Raw genomic sequence first — 20938 nt, forward strand, 5'->3', positions numbered from 1 at the left:
AGAGATTTCCTGTGCATACTGATTGGTGTGTGTGTGTGTGTGTGTGTGTGTGTGTGTGTGTGTATGTGTGTGTGTATTCTTAGAAATTGTATTCTAGTGTTGGAAATAGGGTTATAGCTCCAAATGTCACCCAGAACACATGTGAAATCTCCGGTTTTGTCTCAAGAAACATGACATTTATTGACCAGTTCTCATACAGTCTTTAGTTTATCCCCTTCAAAAAGGGGGTTTATCCCCCTTCATGTTTTTTTTCCCAGTATAAACCAGCAGTGTACTCCCATCTGAAGGCCAGCAGTCATATTTAAGACCACAAATGACCAATGGTGACAAGTGGTTGAACAGTTAGACGAGACTTTAACTGTTGGTTTGCATCCTACCCCTGTAAACCTACCAGTGATCGACCCAAGAGCAAAACACCTCACATTTAAACGTTCTCTCATATTTGACACTCTTCTAATGTCTTTTGTGTTTTTAGCATTCAGGTATAAAATTAAGGTTTTTTTCTCACAATGAAAATGCTAAAAGAGATTTTTAAGCCTCTAGTCTAGTTTTTTCATTCTATTTAATGAATAAAACGTTTACATTTATACATGCAACACCAAAAACATGTGACTGCTGTACAGAATGTATTTTAAATTATATGGACAAACATTTTTGGATGTAAAACCATCATATCAACAGCGGCTCTCATGACACTGGATTCAAATTGGCGTCTTTTTTATACTGTTCTATCGTGCCTTCCGCTCTTCCTAGAAGGCTTCCCACAAGATTTTTGAGTGTTTCTGTGTCCCTTGGACAGGCTTCAATCTCCCGGTGCACGCCAGTCACCAGTTGAACTCATGAAACCATGATTCTTACAGGCCTTTGGCCTTGTGTGTCAGATCTCTCCATATAAGCCCCAAAGTTAGAATAATATTATCCCTCTAAAATGTTTCAGTTTGCCGAAGCGTTACCATAGACTTTCACTGGCGGTACTGGCTGGACTGGTGTCGGGCCCGGCCCTGAAATCCTCTTTCCCCTCTACCAAATTTTTAATTTGACACCATGCAGTCAGGCAATTAACGTCCTCACAATATCCGCCAGACTCGTCTCGCTATGGAATCAACAAAGCATAGAAGCAGTCACTGACCCAGCTTTGTGGTTTGGTCTTCTGGCTCGTGTCTCAGATCATTGTGGCTGGTAAAGACCTAAAGGTTGTATCAGTGATCTTTTTTGCAAAACAGAAAAAATAATGACAGGGAATCTTTCCTCCTAAGCTGGTAGCAGCTCTGGCTTCTGTAGGCCAAGTGTTCAGAGAAACACGCATGTACTGTTATAAACCTGCCCCCTTCCCCAAACCACAAGAGTGTTCCGAGCAATAAAGGGCAGGAGTGGGGGTTCTGCACCAGTTACCTGAAAAAGGGTGAAGATCCAAGTGCTCAGGGTGGCCGTCGGCTGTAGAATATCCAGCAGGGATAAAATTTTACGAGGCATCTTATTACAGTGGTTACATTCTTTCACAGTGGCACGTGTGACACCGCCGAGCTCTTCAGTTTGTTGTGATGTTTTGAGTTGAAGTTATGAATCAAAATTCCAGAAATGTCACCGTAACGGAACTGAAATAAAATCGGCGGGTCATGCGGAATTCAAGAGGACTGGGGGAATTTACATTGTGCCTTCTGAAGAGGCTGAATCTTGAATCTCTTTAATATGAATGCAGACTGGAGGATCCACTGCAGGTCGTAGCAAACCTCTTTTAGCCTCTGTACACACACAAGGTTCGAGTTCATCTGGCCGTTATTGAGCTATGCTATATGTTTGTCTTTGTGTAAACAATTGATCAAATGTGGCCTCTGCTCCATTCAGCAGAGCTCCGTCAACCTTCCGTCACTCTTCTCCACTTTGTCTTTGATTTCCTTTAGACCAAATGTTTTCCACATATTTGTACAATTGACAGTTTAGTCTATTTTTATTTTCACTCCCTCTCCATCCAATTCTTATTTTTCTTCTTTCCAAACAGATATTTATAGCTACTATTCTAATAAAAGTCATGCCAGCCTGCCTTCCTCCTCCTCCTCCTCCTCCTCCTCCTCCTCCCAGCACAATGAATTTTGATCCAAATAGGAAAATGGGAGACGAGAGGTTAGATGAGAGGAATCAGGTGGAGTCAGTGATCAGTGAGCCGCTGAGACAAATGCAGGAATACTTTCATCACTAGAAGATTCTTTATGGAAAAAACAGGCTGAAACGGGTTTCTCAGGTTTGGCTTTGTCAATCCTACTGGTTTGCTTTCATACTAAGAATAATAAAGAATAAAGAAGCTCAACATGGCTTCTTTTTGAGTTTAATCAACTTTTTCGGTCTTGTTTATTGTCTTCCCTGGGTGCATTGACAAGGCTGAGGGATGAATATTTATGGGTCATTTTATTCTACTTACCTTCAAGTAACTGGCAATTAAGACAAATAAACCTCTTTCACATTGGCCAAAACCTGGTTTAAACTGGATGTTATCGGCATTTCAGGACAATGGGAACAGAGAAAAAAATTAGCATTTAGGCTATTACGGTATCGGCTCCGATCGGCATGCAGCGCACCGCCTAATTTCCCCAGTGACGAGAGCGCCGTTGGCTCTACGTCATGGAATCCCGATGGCGGTCAAATAACAAACTGGTCTGTAACTGAGCAGAAAAGATGACTTCAGGTGGATTCAGCTTGTCCAACAGGGGCTTCTTTCATTGCTATTGCAATCGTTTCCTCTTTTTAAGATGCAATATCGACAAAACGTTGAGGTTCGCTGTCTGTTGTGGGGCTTCTTATGAGATCACATGTCATGACGTCACACGCTACGCACCCCATCGGGCAATGTGAATGTCCCCAAATGCTGACTTCAAATGTGCGTGCCTTTGTCTGCTAATTTTGATGGGAAAGGGGCATTTTCTCCTCCTAATCTGTTGGTTTCCTCACACACACACACACACACACACACACACACACACAGACACACTCTTGTGCGTGAAAAGAACTGATCATTTAACAATGTGAATAAACTTCAACATCAAACCACAAAGCCGTTTTAATACGCACAATTAGAGAATTTAAGGTCAGACATTTATAGACTGGTAACAGTGTTTAAGAGCTGTGACAGATTTAGAGCGGGTGGATGTGTGTGTGTGTGTGTGTGTGTGTGTGTAGCCATAGATGTGTCCAAATGTGTTTATGTTCCTGTACACTGTGGCAATTTCTAAATCTGCGCCCCTCAGAGTCTACATTATATTCAGGTCAGAGGACAGGCAATGGCTCCTGACCGTCTTTCCTGCTGTGTCTCACTCCCACACAGCCCACACAGATGAACAATGTTAAAGCACGGCCAACATCACACGGCTATAAGGGGATTGTATAGGTGTTTCATTATTTGCCGTGGCAAGTAAATAGGATTTGGCCGAGGAAAAGATAAAAAGGCCCACTACAAACAAAAATACCAGTCCAGATCACAAAAAGAAGCGACTAAAGCTGCTGCGCAAGATCAGTGTGAGGAGGTTTGTGCCGACAGTCTGCCTGGAAGCTGTTGTTCTTTTGGGGGCAGGTGCCACAGCATGAGCCTGCACAGCCGTCCCTGCGTAGCGCCGATATTTTTATTCTTCGTCTAAACTACACATGACTGAATGTTCAGGCTCCCCTTTATTACTCACCCCTGGTTGTTCGACTCGTTTGTTCGTCTGCTCGGTTGCAGGGTTCATATTTGATATGTCAGCGCAATTAAAGTCGGAGAAATGGGATCCTGATTTCTATGCCTATTATTCCTTTTCCCAAATGTTTTGCAAAAGGTTGCTTTTATGCTATTTTAAGTGAAAAAGTAAATGATGCTGTTTATATCTACAGGTGTAAGGTGGGATTCTTTCACAGCTCAAGCTGTTTTAGTCTGTTCGACGGTCTCCCTCGCAAACCAGTTTCATCTGATCAGTGTGCATTTTAAGCAATAATCTTATTTAAGCTGATAGACGTTGGTCTCCCGCGTCCCCCACTCAGCTGCTGTTTGTTAGGAACAAACGCATCGGCCTTAACTGAGGAAGATGAGGAGGGCTTTCTCATCATCTCATCATCTTCTATTTAGATGGTAAATGTTAGTCCCTGCAGCTTATACTGCGGGATTATCCTCAGAAGCAATCGTGTGTTTTTCACTTGCCTGTCACCACCGAAGCCTGATTAAATGGCTGAAAAGTCTTCTTTAATGTGCGATCTGCATGAGGCAAGCGAGTTATTGTTATTGTGTGCGCTTGTTTCTAATGTGCACATCTACATTTGCGTCGTAATCCAAGCCTTTGTCTTTCCGCAGCCCCGCGTTTGAGTTGGGTCAACATCATTTCGCATCTTCACGCTCTCATCATTTACTGTAGGATGACATTTGACCTTAGCAGATGACCACGGGTCAGAAGCGACAAATGAGGTCCACGGGTCACGGATGCAATTATGGCCCACACAGCCACAAATTCACAAAGACACTGTGTAACAGCCCCCTCCTCAGAATGCCTAAAACCAGTCGAGGCTTTCCTTGATTTCACAGCACGATAGAACGTGATGTTTCAGGGACGCAGGGAAGTTTTTAGAATTTCACACAGGCAGTACTTCAGACGAAAGCAGCTGCAGAAGCAGTGCTTCTCTTCCATTTCTCTTATCACGCTACACCCACAGGAAACATAATTGCACCAATAAATCACCGCAGCAACAGTGTGGCACATATAAGTAGTTACCTATACTTAAATATTTCATCTGTTCAGTGCATATCTTCAAGGACTGCTCTGAATACTTGAACATACTTTAATTTAGAGAAGACTGTGGTAAGATTTTTGCTTCTCTCTCTCTGTTTTACTCTCTCTGTGCATCCTACCATACCTACTTTTTAAAGTGGCAAGTGTGGCAGCTTAATCAATTTTTATTCCATGAAGGCCTCCTGTGATGGGAGCTCTGATTTTCATTTTATACTTGTTCCCTCTTAACTTGAAGTGGCCGCCTGTTTCTTGTGGAGACATTTAATAGATTGTGTTTTGCAGCAGACGTGCATTTATGTTGTTTGTTCCGATGACCCATGAAGCCGAATGGGCATTTAAAGAGACGCAATGTTCATCAAGTCTTTGCCTTTTAAATAGCTATGATCATCAGATATATTCAACATTCTTAATGGTTGTGTTGACTTTAGTCATGTTACTGTGCTATCTTTATATTCTAGAGGTTTTTGTTAATTACAACACACGTGTACTTTGCTTCTATTAATAAAATACCAAATGGAATTGACCAATGATTTTTTTCTTCCGCTTGTGTGGAGGAACAAAGTGAAGCGCATCATCTGTTCTAGTCTGCATCTGAAAGGAAGCCGTGGAAACTCTGCTATGATTACCATAAACATGAGGCTGGGATGACTTTTGATACTGACTTTAGACGGCCTGTTTTACACCACATGTTGCATATTTAACAGATGGCACTTTTCAACCCTGTCTAACATGCACCTTGTAATACAACAAAGACTACGTTGGTTCAGCTGCAGCTCTGACCGCTCGGAAATCATGTTAATATAATTGATTTCAGTTTTTAGAATTGTTGTCTTCAGCGGTGGGGTTTTTTTTTTAGTCTTGTCTGTCTGTCTTAGCAAAATAATGAAAAGTTTTGATTGGAATTTGATTAAATGTTCAGGTTATTTTGGGTGAAGGAACAGATGATTACATTTTGGTGATGTTCTGAATTCCAGAAAACCATTTGATTTTCCAAAGCTCGAAGGCAAGAGACTTTGATCATAAGCATCCTACTATATTTTATGTACCCTTGTATTACTACTACCTTTTACCAGTATATACTACAGTACTGGCACTGGTCATAGTTGAAGAGCCTCCATTACAGGAAGACAACTCGGATCTCTCTCTCTCCAGGTGCCTGCTTCACTGAGAGTTTTTCTAATTTCCCATGTGTTGATCGAGCATATGGAAAGATGTTTAGAATAAGCAGTTATCCTCCAGAGGAGCAGGTCTAAATCCGAAAGTGTGAAGTTTTTTTTGTTCTTTTTCTCTAAATGGGAAAGGTGGTGTGGGCAGCTGTAAACTCTGCTTTTCAGTGTTGTGCATCTGTTTAAATTAATTAACAATTATTTTTGCTAATGCAGCTCCAGGTCAAAAGATAATCAATTCAGTTTGTCTTTATTTAATCCAAATTGGTTCTAGGAAAACCCAGAGACTGACCCCAACAAGCAACAGTGTATTGAACCTCTGGTGTTTGATAAATTTGCTCCGTAAAATATAACGGTGATGATGAAACCTCATATTAACACTGTCGAAACTGTCAAGTAGGCCGGAATTAAGCATTTTTTCAGGATAACACTGATCAGCTTCCTGTCCGTTCGTTACGAGCATGCACATGAAAGCTATCTTCAGCACATTCCCTCCGTCTCTTTCTTCCTCATTTTGTACATCAAAGCTTCAGTGGTTCCCTGAATGCCACTAGAGATGCTACCCTGGAACACACTACTACAGTACTTGCATTCTGCATAACAATGATGGGCTCTTCTTTGCTCACCCATTTACAGAGAAATTTAATTAAATCCTCCTTGTTAAGGTTTTAGGGCTCTCTAAAGGATTGAGCATGGGAGGAGAGCGCGTGTATTAAAGCAGCATGTGTGGCAGACGGAGATGTGGAGTTTTACGTGTGTGTTTGCATTGACAAGTGTGTGTGTGAAATAGTGGAATATGTGTGGAGGGTGCAGCTTGAAAGGAAAGCAGACAGGGAGGGAAGCTCAATTAAAATGTAAACACATTCTCTCGATTCCAGGCTGTAGTAATCTGCCTATTGTGATTTGAGCTTGGAAGAATCAGACATCCTGCATTGGTGGCTATTTATTCAACTCATATTTGTGCTGTAGAGAATAACTATGGTCTTATAAATGACCATTTAATAGAACAGTCGATCTGTGTTGCTTCTTCCTTTGTTGGCTTTCCCTTTCAGAACAGAACAGAAACTTTCAAATGATTCCTTTGGCCAAGGCAGGAATGTTTTGTGTTGAATCCTTTTAACGTTTTCTTTGATTGGAATCCCATGAACCACATGTGTAGGTATGCATATGAGCATATCACGAATCCTCAAATGCTAAAATTGTAGTTTGACTTTGCAGAGAAGTTGAATTTGATGCAGAGTCGATGCTAACTTCTCGCAGGCGTCAACTAAAGGCTAAATCGAACACAATGCAATAAGAATTTGCGAGCAGAAAGTCAGAAAAAAGTCTGAAACAAGTGGTGTAATGTGTCTGGTGGTATCAGCAAATGTCCTCAGTGTTCCTCCTCATAAAACAAGGGATTGTAGCCCCGCATTGATTTGCCTTGAATCTTTTCAGGATTCATGCAGTGATGTGTCTTGCTAGCTAACAAAGCAGACAGTAAGAAGCGCAATAACAGCCAATATGCGGCCTTGACCGTGTGTTTTCCCGAATGAAAAAAGGGCACGTTTGAGCGTGACTTTTCCTACAGCACATTATTTTTGGCCAACATGCTCTTTACTCAGGTATAGCGCTGCCTCATAGCTATACGCCCTATTAGAACCATCATCACGGACACACATACGTGCGCAGCCTCACACATTTAATTTATCCATCACCCATAGGAAGACTGTGTGCCCCGCTGGCTATGAGCGTTTGATGTTGAAGTGGTTCACCCTGGCTTTATAAGAACCCCCCCCCCCCCATTGCAGTAATGGTTTAATGTCACACTGCCTTCTCCACTGGGCTGTGCATGTGCGTGCCTGCGTCTGCCATATAGGCACGCATGTACCAGTGGTTGTTAAGCTATTTCTGGAATATGAAATGAGGTCACAGACGGAAGCAGCTCAACTTAAGTGTTTTCTGTTGTATCTCGCACCATTACTGACTGTAGAAGAACAATATACCCATAATTTCGATCACGGATGGCAGCGAGGAGCTGCAATTCTAAGTGCTTCCTCTTCCCCGTTCATGCTGCACTCAGATAACGCCAATGTCTGTCGAAAGCGGCGCGATTCTGAAACAAGACAGGAAAATGCTCGGGGTGATGTAGCACATCTGCACAAGGACATGCTCGTACAAACATAGCGCAGACACATTTTTTGTGTCGTACTCTCCAGGCTATAGGTCACCGAGTGCGTGGCACAAAATAAACAAGTAATGTAGCAAACTACTGCCTGAAAAAGCCTTCAAGAACGTCTCTTACCTTTTACAGAAGCAGGAATAATGGCCTTAAACCCTTCCTTGATCCATTACACTGAGTCTGTCTATCTGTCCGTCTGTCTCACCCTCAGTCTCCACTGTGCAACACTTCACATAATGTCCAGTGCCTTAAATTGTACATCTAATGTCCCTGCTTGTCTGTTGTTGACAAGTTGATGAGACAATATGTAAAAGTGTTGCTCGATGGGTACACATGTCTGTCAGAGTATGTCTCTGTCTATCAGTATGCAACACAACTAGACAGCTGCCAAGAGCTTAGCGGGCTGTTGCTAGGCAATGCCATTTAAAATCCATCCCCTCTCTGCGTGGTGGAAGCAGTGGCTGCATTTGTCTGCATTTTGCGTCCAATACTTGCTCGCACATAATGAAAGATTTGATACTTGTAGGGCCCGGGAAATATTTTATTATTTCTTAAGTTTCTGAAGCATATAATAAGGAAAGATAAGTAGCATTCACAGGAGGTATTCAGGAACAGCTTAAAGAAAGTGTACCTTTCAACTGCTGAAAAGGTACACAACTGCGGTCCTGACTTTAAAATATAATCTTGAGTGTATGAACATATTTCTGCTTCACTATCCCCCAGCTTGCAAACTAATCTGGCACAAGTTCAACACATTTCCCATCAACTATTTAAAGCGGCTTAATTAATTTTGTGTTATTCAGCATGTAATGAAGTGGAGCGACCTGCTGAGCCAGAGACGCTATCAAATAGGACAAAGCGGCACCAGCTGAAGCTGATGTGAGCGGATGAAGATGGTACGCCGGTGTCATAGATTAGTGATCTGCTTTAATAAGGCGGGATGCTGTTTTCATACTACAGTAGTGTTTAGCTTAAACATTTGACTAGCTGTAAAAACCTGTAAATTCAGTTTAAAATGTTCACCATTTAAAACAGAATATCTATTCTATGCAGTGTCTCCTTTAGAAGCCTCAGCATGATGGATTTTGCATGGATTTTTTTTAAATAAATTGTTGCCAGATCTAATTCAAACTAATTAAATTTCTTCACTTTAGCGTCATAGGGGGCGGCAGCAGGGCCTGGAAGGGCTGAGGTATCAGAAATAATTATCTTCTGTTATATTCATAATATAACAATATTTTTTGAGTGCGCTTACATAAACTGTCATACTGTATTATACAATGTATACATATAACAATGAATAGAAATAAACTGCAATTGGAAGCAAACGCTGTCTCAGATATAGATTTAGAAATATGTGAGGTTCTTTTAACGAGTATTTCAATTAATATCAGGAGTCTATTAATTTATACTCTTTTTCTTTTCTGTCTGGGTGTTGCAATGGCATCAGCTGTTTTCATCTTTTTTTTAAAATTCTTTTACTATTTGAAAAGTTGCATTATGATTCCAGACACAATTCGGGACCTTAATGCGGTGAATTATTTCATGGTCTATTTCGTGTCTTTCCACTGTGGTTAATTAGATTATCTTGTAATTTGTGTGTTTGTCTGTAGTTGGATGTAAGAGTGCTATCTGATAGATGCATAAATCCAAAAGTCTTATGCACAGATAGCTGAAAAGGAAGTTAAAATCCCCATCAGTAATATTAGATAACATTAACACGGAATTGCGCACAGACATTATCCAGTTGTTGAGCTTTAAGGTTGTGGGACCCTCAGCAGCAGACGAACCAAATTTGCTTCCTTTGTTTGATTCATCAACAGCAAAAAGCTGGATTATCCACCTTAATCTGACAGAACCGAGAGCGCTTTTGCTTTTTTAGCTCCTGTTGTTTGCAGCATTACACGCCGTCAGTTAGTGTATCAGTCGCTCGGTCCTTGTGATATAATATTCCCAGGAGAACATTGACAAAGCCGGTATTTATTGCCACGGGCGCGCGGTGACAAATGGGCCCACTAAACGCAGAACCCAACTTCGTGCTCGGGCTTTTAGAATCAGCCTTTCTCATCTCGGGTGTCTTCGGTTAGTGTATTCTTGTTTTCTGGTTTCTCAGCGGTGTTTATTGTGTAAATGAAACCAATCTAAAACTAAGGTCAGATAGGCTAGCAGAAAGGACAGCACGCCTGACTGCTTCTAAATCATTTCATCTTCCAATGAGAGCCTTTCCTCGGGCCTCAGGAGGGTCAATTGTTGCTTGTTGTTGTACGATAAATAAGGACAGCCTCAGAAGAAGGCTGACTTTGAAAAGAGAGTGAACGGCAGGAAAACTGTCACTGAAAGACTGGAAGGTTAAGAGAGAGTGAGTGATGGCAGGCTCTATCCACGGAGAAGAGACACTACCAAAGGATCTGGCCTGACTTTGATGACGTGTCGCCACCGCTCCCTGTCTGTGTTCATCCCCACTGCGGCGTGCACAGAGAGAGCCACCAAATGCCAGGGCCTTGTCACCACATCGCTGTTTCACTGTCATGTCATCTACAAAGACCCGCCGCTCCTCCCCTTCACTCACCTCCAGCAGGGTTTGTTCAGAGCAAACTGGGAAAATAAATCATATATATTTGAGAGGTGCCTGTAAGACCATCCTAAACATTCCACAATGCAACCAGACTTATAGAGGAGCTGAGAGGGATGTGTTTGTTCAGACTCCTCAACCACGATTGGTTGGCTAATGAGCAGATAAATGAGCAGACAGATGCAGAGGGAGGTACAGTTGGAGAAGTGGAAGTGGCCATGTTGCTTCTCAGCATGTGACAGACGCAGCGATGACAGAGGGATGACTTATGATTGGGGGGGAGGGGCTGAATCAGGTAACGGTAGCCCCTGGAGTGGCTGGGGTGAGGAGAGTGTGGGGTCAGAGACATGATCATCTGGTCAGCCTCCCTGCCAGCCCAGCAAGCCTCTGGAGGCCAATTAGAGAGGAGGTGGGTAAAGCTGGAATACCAAAACACTCCCTGTAGGCACACTCACAAACACTCACACCTGGTCCGCAAAACAGTCGGACCCCCAGGCGCATGCAGACATGCTGACACACAGGCATTAACAGTACCAGCTGAAACCGCCTTTTTCTTGCTTTTAAAGTCTATTTTCCAGCAGAGGAAGCTAACAGAAAACAACAAACCTGCCTGATTACTGCTTTCAGCCGTGCCTCGCCTGTCTAAGGTCCTCCTTAGCCAGGTCCGAAAGCAATTCAATGTGCAAATTATTGCTCTCAGAGGCTTCTTTTTATTTCCTTTCAAGATTGTTTGTGCTGTTATCATGTAAGCACAATTGTAGATTCACTGAAGCAGCCAGGCTGTTTAATGCACCTCATCCTTGTGCCACCATTATTGTGCAATTTTATTAAGTAGTAAGATAATATTTTAAAGTGTATATAGTGCTGCTATACAAAAATATCACATGAGATGGAACGCTTTGACTTATTCCATTCCTTTATGTCCATATTCCACATGTTCCATATTAGCTTACTCTCAGTACAGCTTGAGGAGGTGAATGCGATGCCGAAGCAATGATTCTGCTTTCTCTAAATAAGAAGAAGATGATGGCAGTTGGGAAAGGACCAATGTTTTTTACTACTTCCGATTTTTTATAGTGGTGCTGGTGCTCGTGGCAGCGTTCCCGTACGGATCTATTAAATGTTTCCGAACAGGAGCTGCTGCCCGTCAACAGCGTGTTCCTCATCCCCGCTCCTTACTGTTGCACATTCTGTTCATTTTGTTGAAGATGGACATCAAAGCGCTCCTGGAGAAATGTGTCTGTGATGAGAAAGTTGTCTACTTTCCTTATATTTTCTTTCTCTCCGTCACAAACTCAGCCAGGTAGAAAATCAAAGTGTCTCCATTTGCCGGGGAAATTTGCGGTCAGCGTGGGACGGGACGTCCTTGTTGACCCGTTGTGCTTGAGTTTGGTCCGATTTGAAAAGAAACTTACAAAATAATACATCAAATGTCTATTTTTATAGATACATACCTAATGAATAGCTCCCTGTCCAGGTACGGGAGGCTGACTCCATCTCTACTTTTAAGATCAGGCTTTAAACCTTCCTCTTTGAAAAAGCTTATTGTTACTAATTCTGTAGTTCCAGTTACTATCCTAGACAGACAAATTATCATACTTAGGGGGTCGTCTAATCATTAGGTCACATCTTAGCTGTGCTGCTATAGGCCGAGGCTGCCGGGGTCCAGAAACATGATCACCTGACAGGCCTCTGTCACCCCACTGGGTCATGGTTTCCTCTCCTCTCCTCTCCTCTCCTCTCCTCTCCTCTCCTCTCCTCTCCTCTCTCTCTACCCAGCCGGCCATCAGCAGGAGGGTCCCCCTACATGAGCCTGGTCCTGCTCAAGGTTTCTTCCTGTTAAAGGGGAGTTTTTTCCTTGCGACTGTTGCTTGTCTGGGGTTATGCCCTGGGATTCTGGAAAGCGCCTTGAAACAATTTTAATTGTAAAAGACGCTATATAAATAAAGATTGATTTTGATTTGATTTGATTTGATTTGATTTTGAGGGTTCTGTTCCCTCAGCTGAGGGTTCAATCAATCAATAAACCAACCAACCAACCAACCAACCAACCAATCTTTATGTGTATAGCGTCTGTTCCAATCAAAATTGTTTCTAGGCACTTTACAGAGTCCCAGGGTCTGACCCCCAACAAGCAGCAAATTACCGAAGATGCCTCAGAAAAGTTTAAGGGCTCGTTGGAGACTCTGTATGTTCCCACAGTCAGCACATCTGGTGATGGTCCAGTTGTTGGGATGGCCTGGTTAGCTTTCTCTGATAGCTAGAACTTTATCAGTGAAGAAGCTCATGAAGTCTTCACCACTAAGGGAAGAAGGGATACATGGATCTAAGACACTGTGACTCTTGGTTAATTTTGCCACAGTGCTGAAAAGAAACCTGGGGTTGTTCTGGTTTTCTTTAATTAAAGAAGAAAAATAAGCTGTTCTAGCCTTACAGAGGGCCTTTTTGTAAACTACCAGACAGTCTTTCCAGGCTACATGATAGCTGTGTATTTTACAAGAATGCCACTTCCTTTCTAGTCGTCGCACTTTCTGCTTGAGGGTCCTGATGTGTGAATTATACCAGGGGCCACACCTCCTCTGATTTACTATTTTCTTTTTCAGGGGGGCAACAGAATCAAGCGTGATTCTCAGTGAGGTTGCTGCACCTTCAGCAATAGAGTCGACCTCAGCAGGGCTCAGATTATAATGACTGATCCCTGGGGAAACACACGGTGGTCCTGGGATTAGCACAGGGATCACTTCCTTAAACTTAGCTACAGCATTATCTGAGAGACATCTGCAGACTGAGCTCTGAGCATAGAAGAATCCTTAATCATAAATGTGAAAGTGATCAAAGAATGGTCTGACAGGAGGGGGTTCTGAGGGAACCCTGACACATGTTCTACCTCAACACCATAAGTCAGAACTAGATCTAGGGTGTGGTTGAAGCCATGAGTTGGTTGGTTTATCTGCTGGAGGAAACCAACTGACTCAAGGAATGAGATGAAGCCATTTCTAAATTTATCATTTACAACATCTACAATCTGGTGGTTTACTTTGAGTTTTATTGTTTCTACATCAAAAATCCAAACATAGAACATAAACAATGATTATACAGTAAAATAAAACTGTTGAAGACAGGATGTGACGCTGTGGAGGTCAGGATGTAGAGGAGGAGGAGGAGGAGGAGGATGAGGAGGAGGATGGCTTTGGGAGCTCTGGAAATGTCATTTTTTCCAGAACCTCATCTTTTTCCTGATCCATCCACAGAAGCTTTTTTTCTCCTGCTTCTTTGATACGTGAAGCTGCAGAAAAGAGAGAGTGTGTTTTAGATTTCACTGAACATCATCTGACATCTTCTGGAAGAGGAACAAAGGCGAAAGCATCTCACCTCAAGTTGGAGGATCGCTTCAGAGAGCCTCTGGATCTCCTCTTTGTTCTTTGCCTCCTCATGTTGCCTGAAACGTTGGCTCTCTTCGAACTTGTGCTCCAGCTCTTCGTTCATCTGGACCCATGTCTGAGCGGTCCTCTCCCACCGCTGATGAACATCAGCCAGCATCCTGTTAAAGTTCTCTTCTTTAACCACCAGCTGCTGCTTCATCAACTCTTCCTTTTGCAAGATCTTTTCATTATATTTTTGTTTCTCGTCATCAAGTACTTTCTGGAACTTTTTTTCTTCCAGAAAGAGCTGCTGCCTCATGGCCTCTTTCTCTTCATGAGATCTTTGCCTTTCTTCCTGCAGCTTCCTTTCAAATTCCTCCTGGATCACAAGGAGCTTCTGATTCAGGCCTTCCTCCTGCTCCATCAGCTCTCTCCTGTGTGTCTCCTCGTTCTCCTGCTGCTGGCTGTGGAGGGTTTCCTCCAGAGAAGCACATTTCAGCTCGCTCTCCTTCAGAGCAGCTTGTGTTCTGTTCAGCAGGGTCAGGGCCTCCACATGGGCCACAGTTCTCATTTGTCGCCTCTTCACTGCCCTGCTGAGCTGCTCCTCCTTCTCAGCCAGGGCTTCTCTGAGATGCTGGACCTCTTCCCTCCAAGTCTCCATGGATGATTCTTGCTTCAGCTGCTGAGTTCCTCTCTGAGTCATTGATGCGTCTGCTGGTCACCAGTGTGGTACAAGAGTGTTGAGCTCCTCATGCGTGTGCTGATGAGGTAGAGCTGATGTGTTTGATCTGCCAGTTCGGTTTGATCCTTTGATTTCATTGATCTGACATGAAAGAACAATTTTGACATCAATGGCATAACGGAGATCAAAGACTAAAATGCCAATTTAAGATAAAGTTGGAGGGCCAACTGTATTGAGTCAGGGTAACGTATTGCGTCACTTCCTGTCTTCCCAATCGTTCGTTGGTTGCACTGTGCACGGTGTTTGTGTTGTATTAAATTTACTTAAAATTGAACACTTGGTGTGTTGTATTCACTTTACTTAAAATTTGAACACTTGGGACATTCTAGTCACCTGATAACAACAGTGAGAAACAACCCATATTAAACAAATACAGGGCTCTGCCGATTATTAGCGTTAGCATGGCCTCACCGTCTGTTCCACCCGGTGTCTTTGTCTGTTCAGCGTGTGAAATGTTTAGTTACTCCTCTGCCTCCTTTAGTGAAGGGAATAGGTGCAGAAAGAGTAGTTTATTTACGGCTATGGAGGCGAGACTTGCGAGCTTGAGACGCGGTTCCGCAGCTTGGAGTTAGCTGGAGTTGCGTCAGGTAGCCAGGAGAAGCTAGCTGCTGCGGAGCCGCCTAGCGTAGCTTCAGCTAGCGGCCCCCCGGCAGCAGCCGGCTCGCCAGGGCGGCTGGGTGACGGTTCGCAGGAAGCGGAGCCCCAAACAAAGGCCCACGGTGCCCCACCACCCGCTTCCCGTGGCTCATCGTTTTCCCCACTCGGCGACACACGCTGAGAAACCGACCCTGGTAACTGGCGACTCTGTTTTGCGCTCCGTGAAGCCGACTCCAGCGACCATAGTTAAGAGCATTCCGGGGGCCAGAGCGGGCGACAATGAAGCCAATTTAATGCTCCTGGCGAGACGTAAACGTAAATTTGGTAAAGTTTTTATTCACGTCGGAGCCAACGACACCCGGCTTCGTCAGTCCGAGGTCACCAAATTAACATAGAGTCGGTGTGCAGCTACGCAAAAACGATGTGGGACACCGGAACATCCTCTGGTCCCCTCCCCAATCTGGCCAGCGAGGAGATGTTTAGCCGCATGTCGTCGCTTCGTCGCTGGCTGTCACGGTGGTGCCCCGAAAACCAGGTGGCCTTTATAGACTATTGGAGCACTTTTTGGGGAAAACCTGGTCTGATTAGGAGAGACGGGATGGTGCCTCTCTCATTTCTAGTAACTTGGCTAATTTTATGAGACCCAAAGTGACCTGACAACCCAGGGTCCAGACCAGGATGCAGAGTTGTGGTCTTACACACCTCTCTGCTGCTTCCATAGAACCCTCATCCACCAACAATAATATATTTAACACTATAGAGGTAGTCTCTGTTCCACGGTTAAAAGTTCCCCAAGCACAGAGCAGGGGAGTGGTCAATCACCATAATCTTATTAAAATTAATACTAAAGCACAAGTTGGAGAAACTAATATCACAATTAAGTGTGGACTGTTAAATATTAGATCTCTTTTGTGTAAATCCCTGTTAGTGCACGACCTGATAGCGGATCATCACATTGATTTATTTTGTCTTACTGAGACCTGGCTTCAGGAGGAGGAGTGTGTTAGTTTAAATGAATCTACTCCTCCTACCCATCTTAATTATCATATTCCCAGTGTTACTGGTCGAGGAGGGGGAGTGGCAGCAATCTAGACAGAGAAGTTAGTGAAGCTTCAGACCTGTCTTAAAGACAAGTCCTGGATGTCTTCAAATTTCCTCCTCCTTAACTCAGGAAAAACTGAGGTCATGGTGTTTGGTCCTGAACCTCTCAGGGATATATTAGATCACATGATCACTCTAGATGGTATCCCATTAACATCTAGTCTCTCTGTGAGGAATCTAGGAGTAACTTTTGATCAAAATCTCTCCTTCAACTCACACATTAAATTAGTCTCTAGAAGTGCCTTTTTTCTCCTGATGAACATCACAAAGATCAGGAAACTACTGACGCGGCCTGATGCTGAAAAGTTAGTCCATGCTTTTGTTACTTCCAGGCTGGACTATTGTAATTCTTTATTATCAGGGTGTCCAAACAACTCTTTAAGAAGCCTCCAGCTGATCCAAAATGCTGCAGCCAGAGTTCTGACAGGTATTGACAAAAGAGATCACATAACTCCTGTCATGGCGTCTCTTCATTGGCTGCCCGTTAAATTTAGAATAATTTTTAAAACCCTTCTTTTGACCTACAAGGTCCTCAGAGGCCTAGCTCCATCCTACCTGGAGGAGCTAGTGACACCTTACCAGCCCAATAGACCGCTCTGCTCTCAGAATGCTGGTCTACTTGTGGTTCCCAGAGTTTCTAGGAGTAGAATGGGGGGCTGAGCATTTAGCTACCAGGCCCCCCTGCTATGGAACCAGCTCCCTGTCCAGGTACGGGAGGCTGACTCCATCGCTACTTTAAGATCAGACTTAAAACCTTCCTCTTTGAAAAAGCTTATTGTTACTAATTCTGTATTTCCAGTTATTATCATAGACAGACAAATTATCATACTTAGGGGGTCGTCTAATCATTAGGTCACATCTTAGCTGTGCTGTTATAGGCCGGGGTTTCCTCTCCTCTCCTCTCCTCTCCTCTCTCTCTCTCTCTCTCTCTCTCGCTCTCGCTCTCTCTCTAGCCATCCATCCATCCATCCATCCATCCATCAACAGGAGGGTCCCCTACATGAGCCTGGTCCTGCTCAAGGTTTCTTCCTGTTAAAGGGGAGTTTTTCCTTGCCACTGTTGCTTGTTGGGGGTCAGGCCCTGGGACTCTGGAAAGCGCCTTGAAACAATTTTGATTGTAAAAGACGCTATATAAATAAAGATTGATTGATCGATTGATTGATTAAATTAACATTTTTCCCCTAAATTCTGCATAAACAGGACAAATTGAACTTGGCATGATTCCACTTATGCAGTAACTGCTGTTGAAGTTGGACATCTCGATACTTTATTGGGAGACATCTCTTACATTGGCGCTGTGTAGGTCCTGACATACTGATATATATGTATTCTTCTCTACGGGGGTGTTTTCATCCACCCCGTGACCTTCACCATCACACGGCTCGTTTGAAGTGCGTGTCTCAGAAGGGGAAAAACAGGCGCTGAATTACAATCAGCTCCTTCCTATAAAGTTCACAATGAAGGTTCAAAATTACTCGTTTCGTTCTGAACATAAGGACAGACGCTGCCCAGTTGGTTTCAGGTGTAGATTAGTTGCTAGCGAACTTTCCTCCTTTACCATCAGCAGTGAGTGGCGAGCGTCGGTTGGCGCCACGGCGGCTCAGCGGCGACAGTCATAATCGGAGGGCTCTGCCGTTAAAGCTTAATGAGAAGAGAGGTGGGGTCACGATGTGTGGAATATTGATGGATTACTCACTGTGACCTTTAGCCAAACCTCCAGCTAGTATATGTTTAATCACAAGTCAGTTAATCCTGCACCAGCCCCCAGTGCCTCCACCATTGCCTTATAAAGACACAGAAAGCTTAAACCACCACCATGGCTGCAGAGAACATCTTAATTGACACAATTCTCATTCATGCCGAAAGCATTGTTCTTCCACTGTAATTAGATAAACGACCCTGTAGTTTTCACCAGTGTTGCACAAACCCCCTAATGGCTAAAATCAGATTTTTAAATGACTACTAAGGTAGATTACATTTTTCCTACACTGGTTTCAGCTAATAAATCAATGACATTTGAATTAACCTTTTGGTCATTTTAATGTTTATAGGATGACGGTTAACATAACAAATTACTTATCAAAAGTTCTATTTTTTATCTTTGTCTTTGCTCTGTTTGGTTAAATATTCCTATGCCTTCTCTTCAACTCGCAGGCCCTTAAATCAAAAGGAAAAAATAAGCAGAGAAAATCAGTCTATAAGGTTTAAGATGCACACACAACCAAAGATGAAACTGTGGCCACACATTCAGTCCCAGAAGGTCGAACTTTAACTGTTAACTGCGTAGAATCAAACACTTCCAAGGTGTTTTTTCTCCTGGCAGTTATCCTTGCGTCAGGCTGAAGTGTCTCCATGGACACGGCGCCCCAACAGTTGACCCAGCCTGGAGAATAATGCCAGCAGCCTACTGTATTAGCATCTGTGGTCAGTCTCTATGTATTCAGATGACGATTCGCTTCTAGCACGACACCTTAGATGCTAACATTCTGATAAAGTGAAAGGAGGGAAAAAAGAGCCATTTCTAATCGCTGGATGGGGGGAGTTAAACTATTTTTAGACCTTTTTCTAGATGCCACATCCACAGGGATGTAAGAAGAGGTACTCAAAACGCACTCCAAAGAGTGGGAGTTGGTCTCCCCAGGGAATGAAAGGAAGTTGATGACAAATGCTGAGCATATAAAGTACAGGAATATAGGTGGAGGGAAAACTGATATTTTTCTGCTCATGATCATTACAAAAGCTTCTCTGTGTGAGACAGTATAATATATTGTTTGATTTTAGTGTTGTCGCAACAATGCTCGATGGTAAACATGCAGAATTGTGTGTTTTTCTGCACTTGTGTGTGAAAGGATTGTTCGTAGAAGCTTCAGGATGTTGTTATGCCGTCTCTGCTGGAGGCTTTAGCCTACCTCAGCTTTCATTGTGTCTGACAAGACTTTTCATCAGAATGTTGCGTTACGCTGCAGCACTGCTGCTTTATATTTGAATCCTTATTGAAACATGAATTATTAGCATTACTGAGAACACGTCCGCCAGCACGAGGATGTGTCAGCTCATTAAAGCAATATGGTTACATTATTTTGCACATTTCTTATAGATTTTAATTTAATTAGAAAACCAACTTTATCTACTTTATTGCAGTTTTCTTTGCATTCTAGGAGGTTTTGTGTGTTTGTCAGAGTTAGAAGCCTGAATTCAAAGTATTCAAAAGAAAAGTGTAGAAAATGGCCCTTTTTAAACTTGTTTTACATCTTTATCAAATCATTCTGAAATGAAGGCATCTCAAATGCATGGAAATGGGCCTCGTAGTATTCCATCATACATTAACCTACTGCTCTGTGGTCCTAGTTAGAGCTCCAAGTAAATATGTCTGTGATTAGATCCCACTGGGCAGGAAGTTATTGGGGATCAGAGGCATGTTTGGTGACCAGGTTCCAAAGCCCCCACCTCATTGAAATTGGAAGCTAACAAGTTTCAGATCATAAACTGGAAAAATGTGCAGCCAGATAAGTGTGTTGATGCTTCCTCTGTGTCTCCTAGTGGTCAGCAGGCGTTCCTGTTGGAGAACGTGCCCTGCAACTCTGCAAGCTGCCAGGCTGTAGGACGAATGTTCCACATCCACTGGGACCAATCAGATTTGGGAGCCATCCGTAATGCCACCATGGCAACGTTCTTCGACATCTATGAGGATGTGAGTAATTTGTGTTTTGATTGGTGCTCTCAGCCATTCCTCCGCAGTTATCCTAGATGGCCAGACTGGAAAAAGAAAATTCCGCTCAGTTCAAGTGGACACATGTTGAGACACACACAGCATCTGAAGAGACTTGCTCGAATACATTTTTCTCAAAAGGCTTCTGTCCACATAGGTTGTTCTTTTATACTGACATGAATGTTCGGGAACTCTTTTTGGAGCAGTTTAGTCATACAAAATGGGGGAAATGAAGAGAAGCAAGTGTTAAAGATGGGTGTTAGTGGGCAAAATTGCCCCAATAATTTATATCAAGGCTTCTTTTATGCTATTTTTTGCAATTTATTGTCTAAAATCTAAATATGGGTTTCTAAATCCCACCCAAGTGTTTTTATCAAGAACCAGGTGGTGTTTTATGGGTTTTATCTTAGCACATACCATTAGTTCAAGGGTGGTTGTACTGATGCTAACACACATAATGTGGATATGCTTCACATTTTTTTTCAAATGCTAATTTTTGTATGTTAATTGGGTCTGAAAATAAAACAATGAGGCATGATGAGAGCAGATTTGACTGTGATTACATGTTTACAAGCACATCGGATTGTTCTGTGATGCTGTTATTTGCTTCCTCCAGATATTCTGCTCCTGCAAAAGGAGTTTTCTTTCATTTTTGAACAAACTGAAATGAATTCTTCTCTTCATGTTTACTGGCTGTGATCGTCTGATCCTGCTCAGACACAATTAACCCACAAAGACAGTGCATCAGGATCTACTGTATACACTTCCTGTACCAGTATTAAT

General features: G+C 43.0%; 1 protein-coding gene across 1 annotated transcript in view; it reads left to right on the forward strand.

The window, feature by feature from the left end:
• The window catches only part of itfg1 (integrin alpha FG-GAP repeat containing 1), a 95563-nt gene that overhangs the window by 40742 nt on the left and 33883 nt on the right, over window positions 1-20938 (forward strand). The window contains exon 11 of the mRNA XM_011609546.2: window positions 19987-20137. Within this exon, the coding sequence (XP_011607848.1) occupies window positions 19987-20137 (151 nt within the window). The remainder of the gene's footprint in view (window positions 1-19986; window positions 20138-20938) is intronic.

Source organism: Takifugu rubripes, chromosome 13 (genome assembly GCF_901000725.2).
Source record: "Takifugu rubripes chromosome 13, fTakRub1.2, whole genome shotgun sequence".
In the NCBI taxonomy this organism is placed as follows: Eukaryota; Metazoa; Chordata; class Actinopteri; order Tetraodontiformes; family Tetraodontidae; genus Takifugu; species Takifugu rubripes.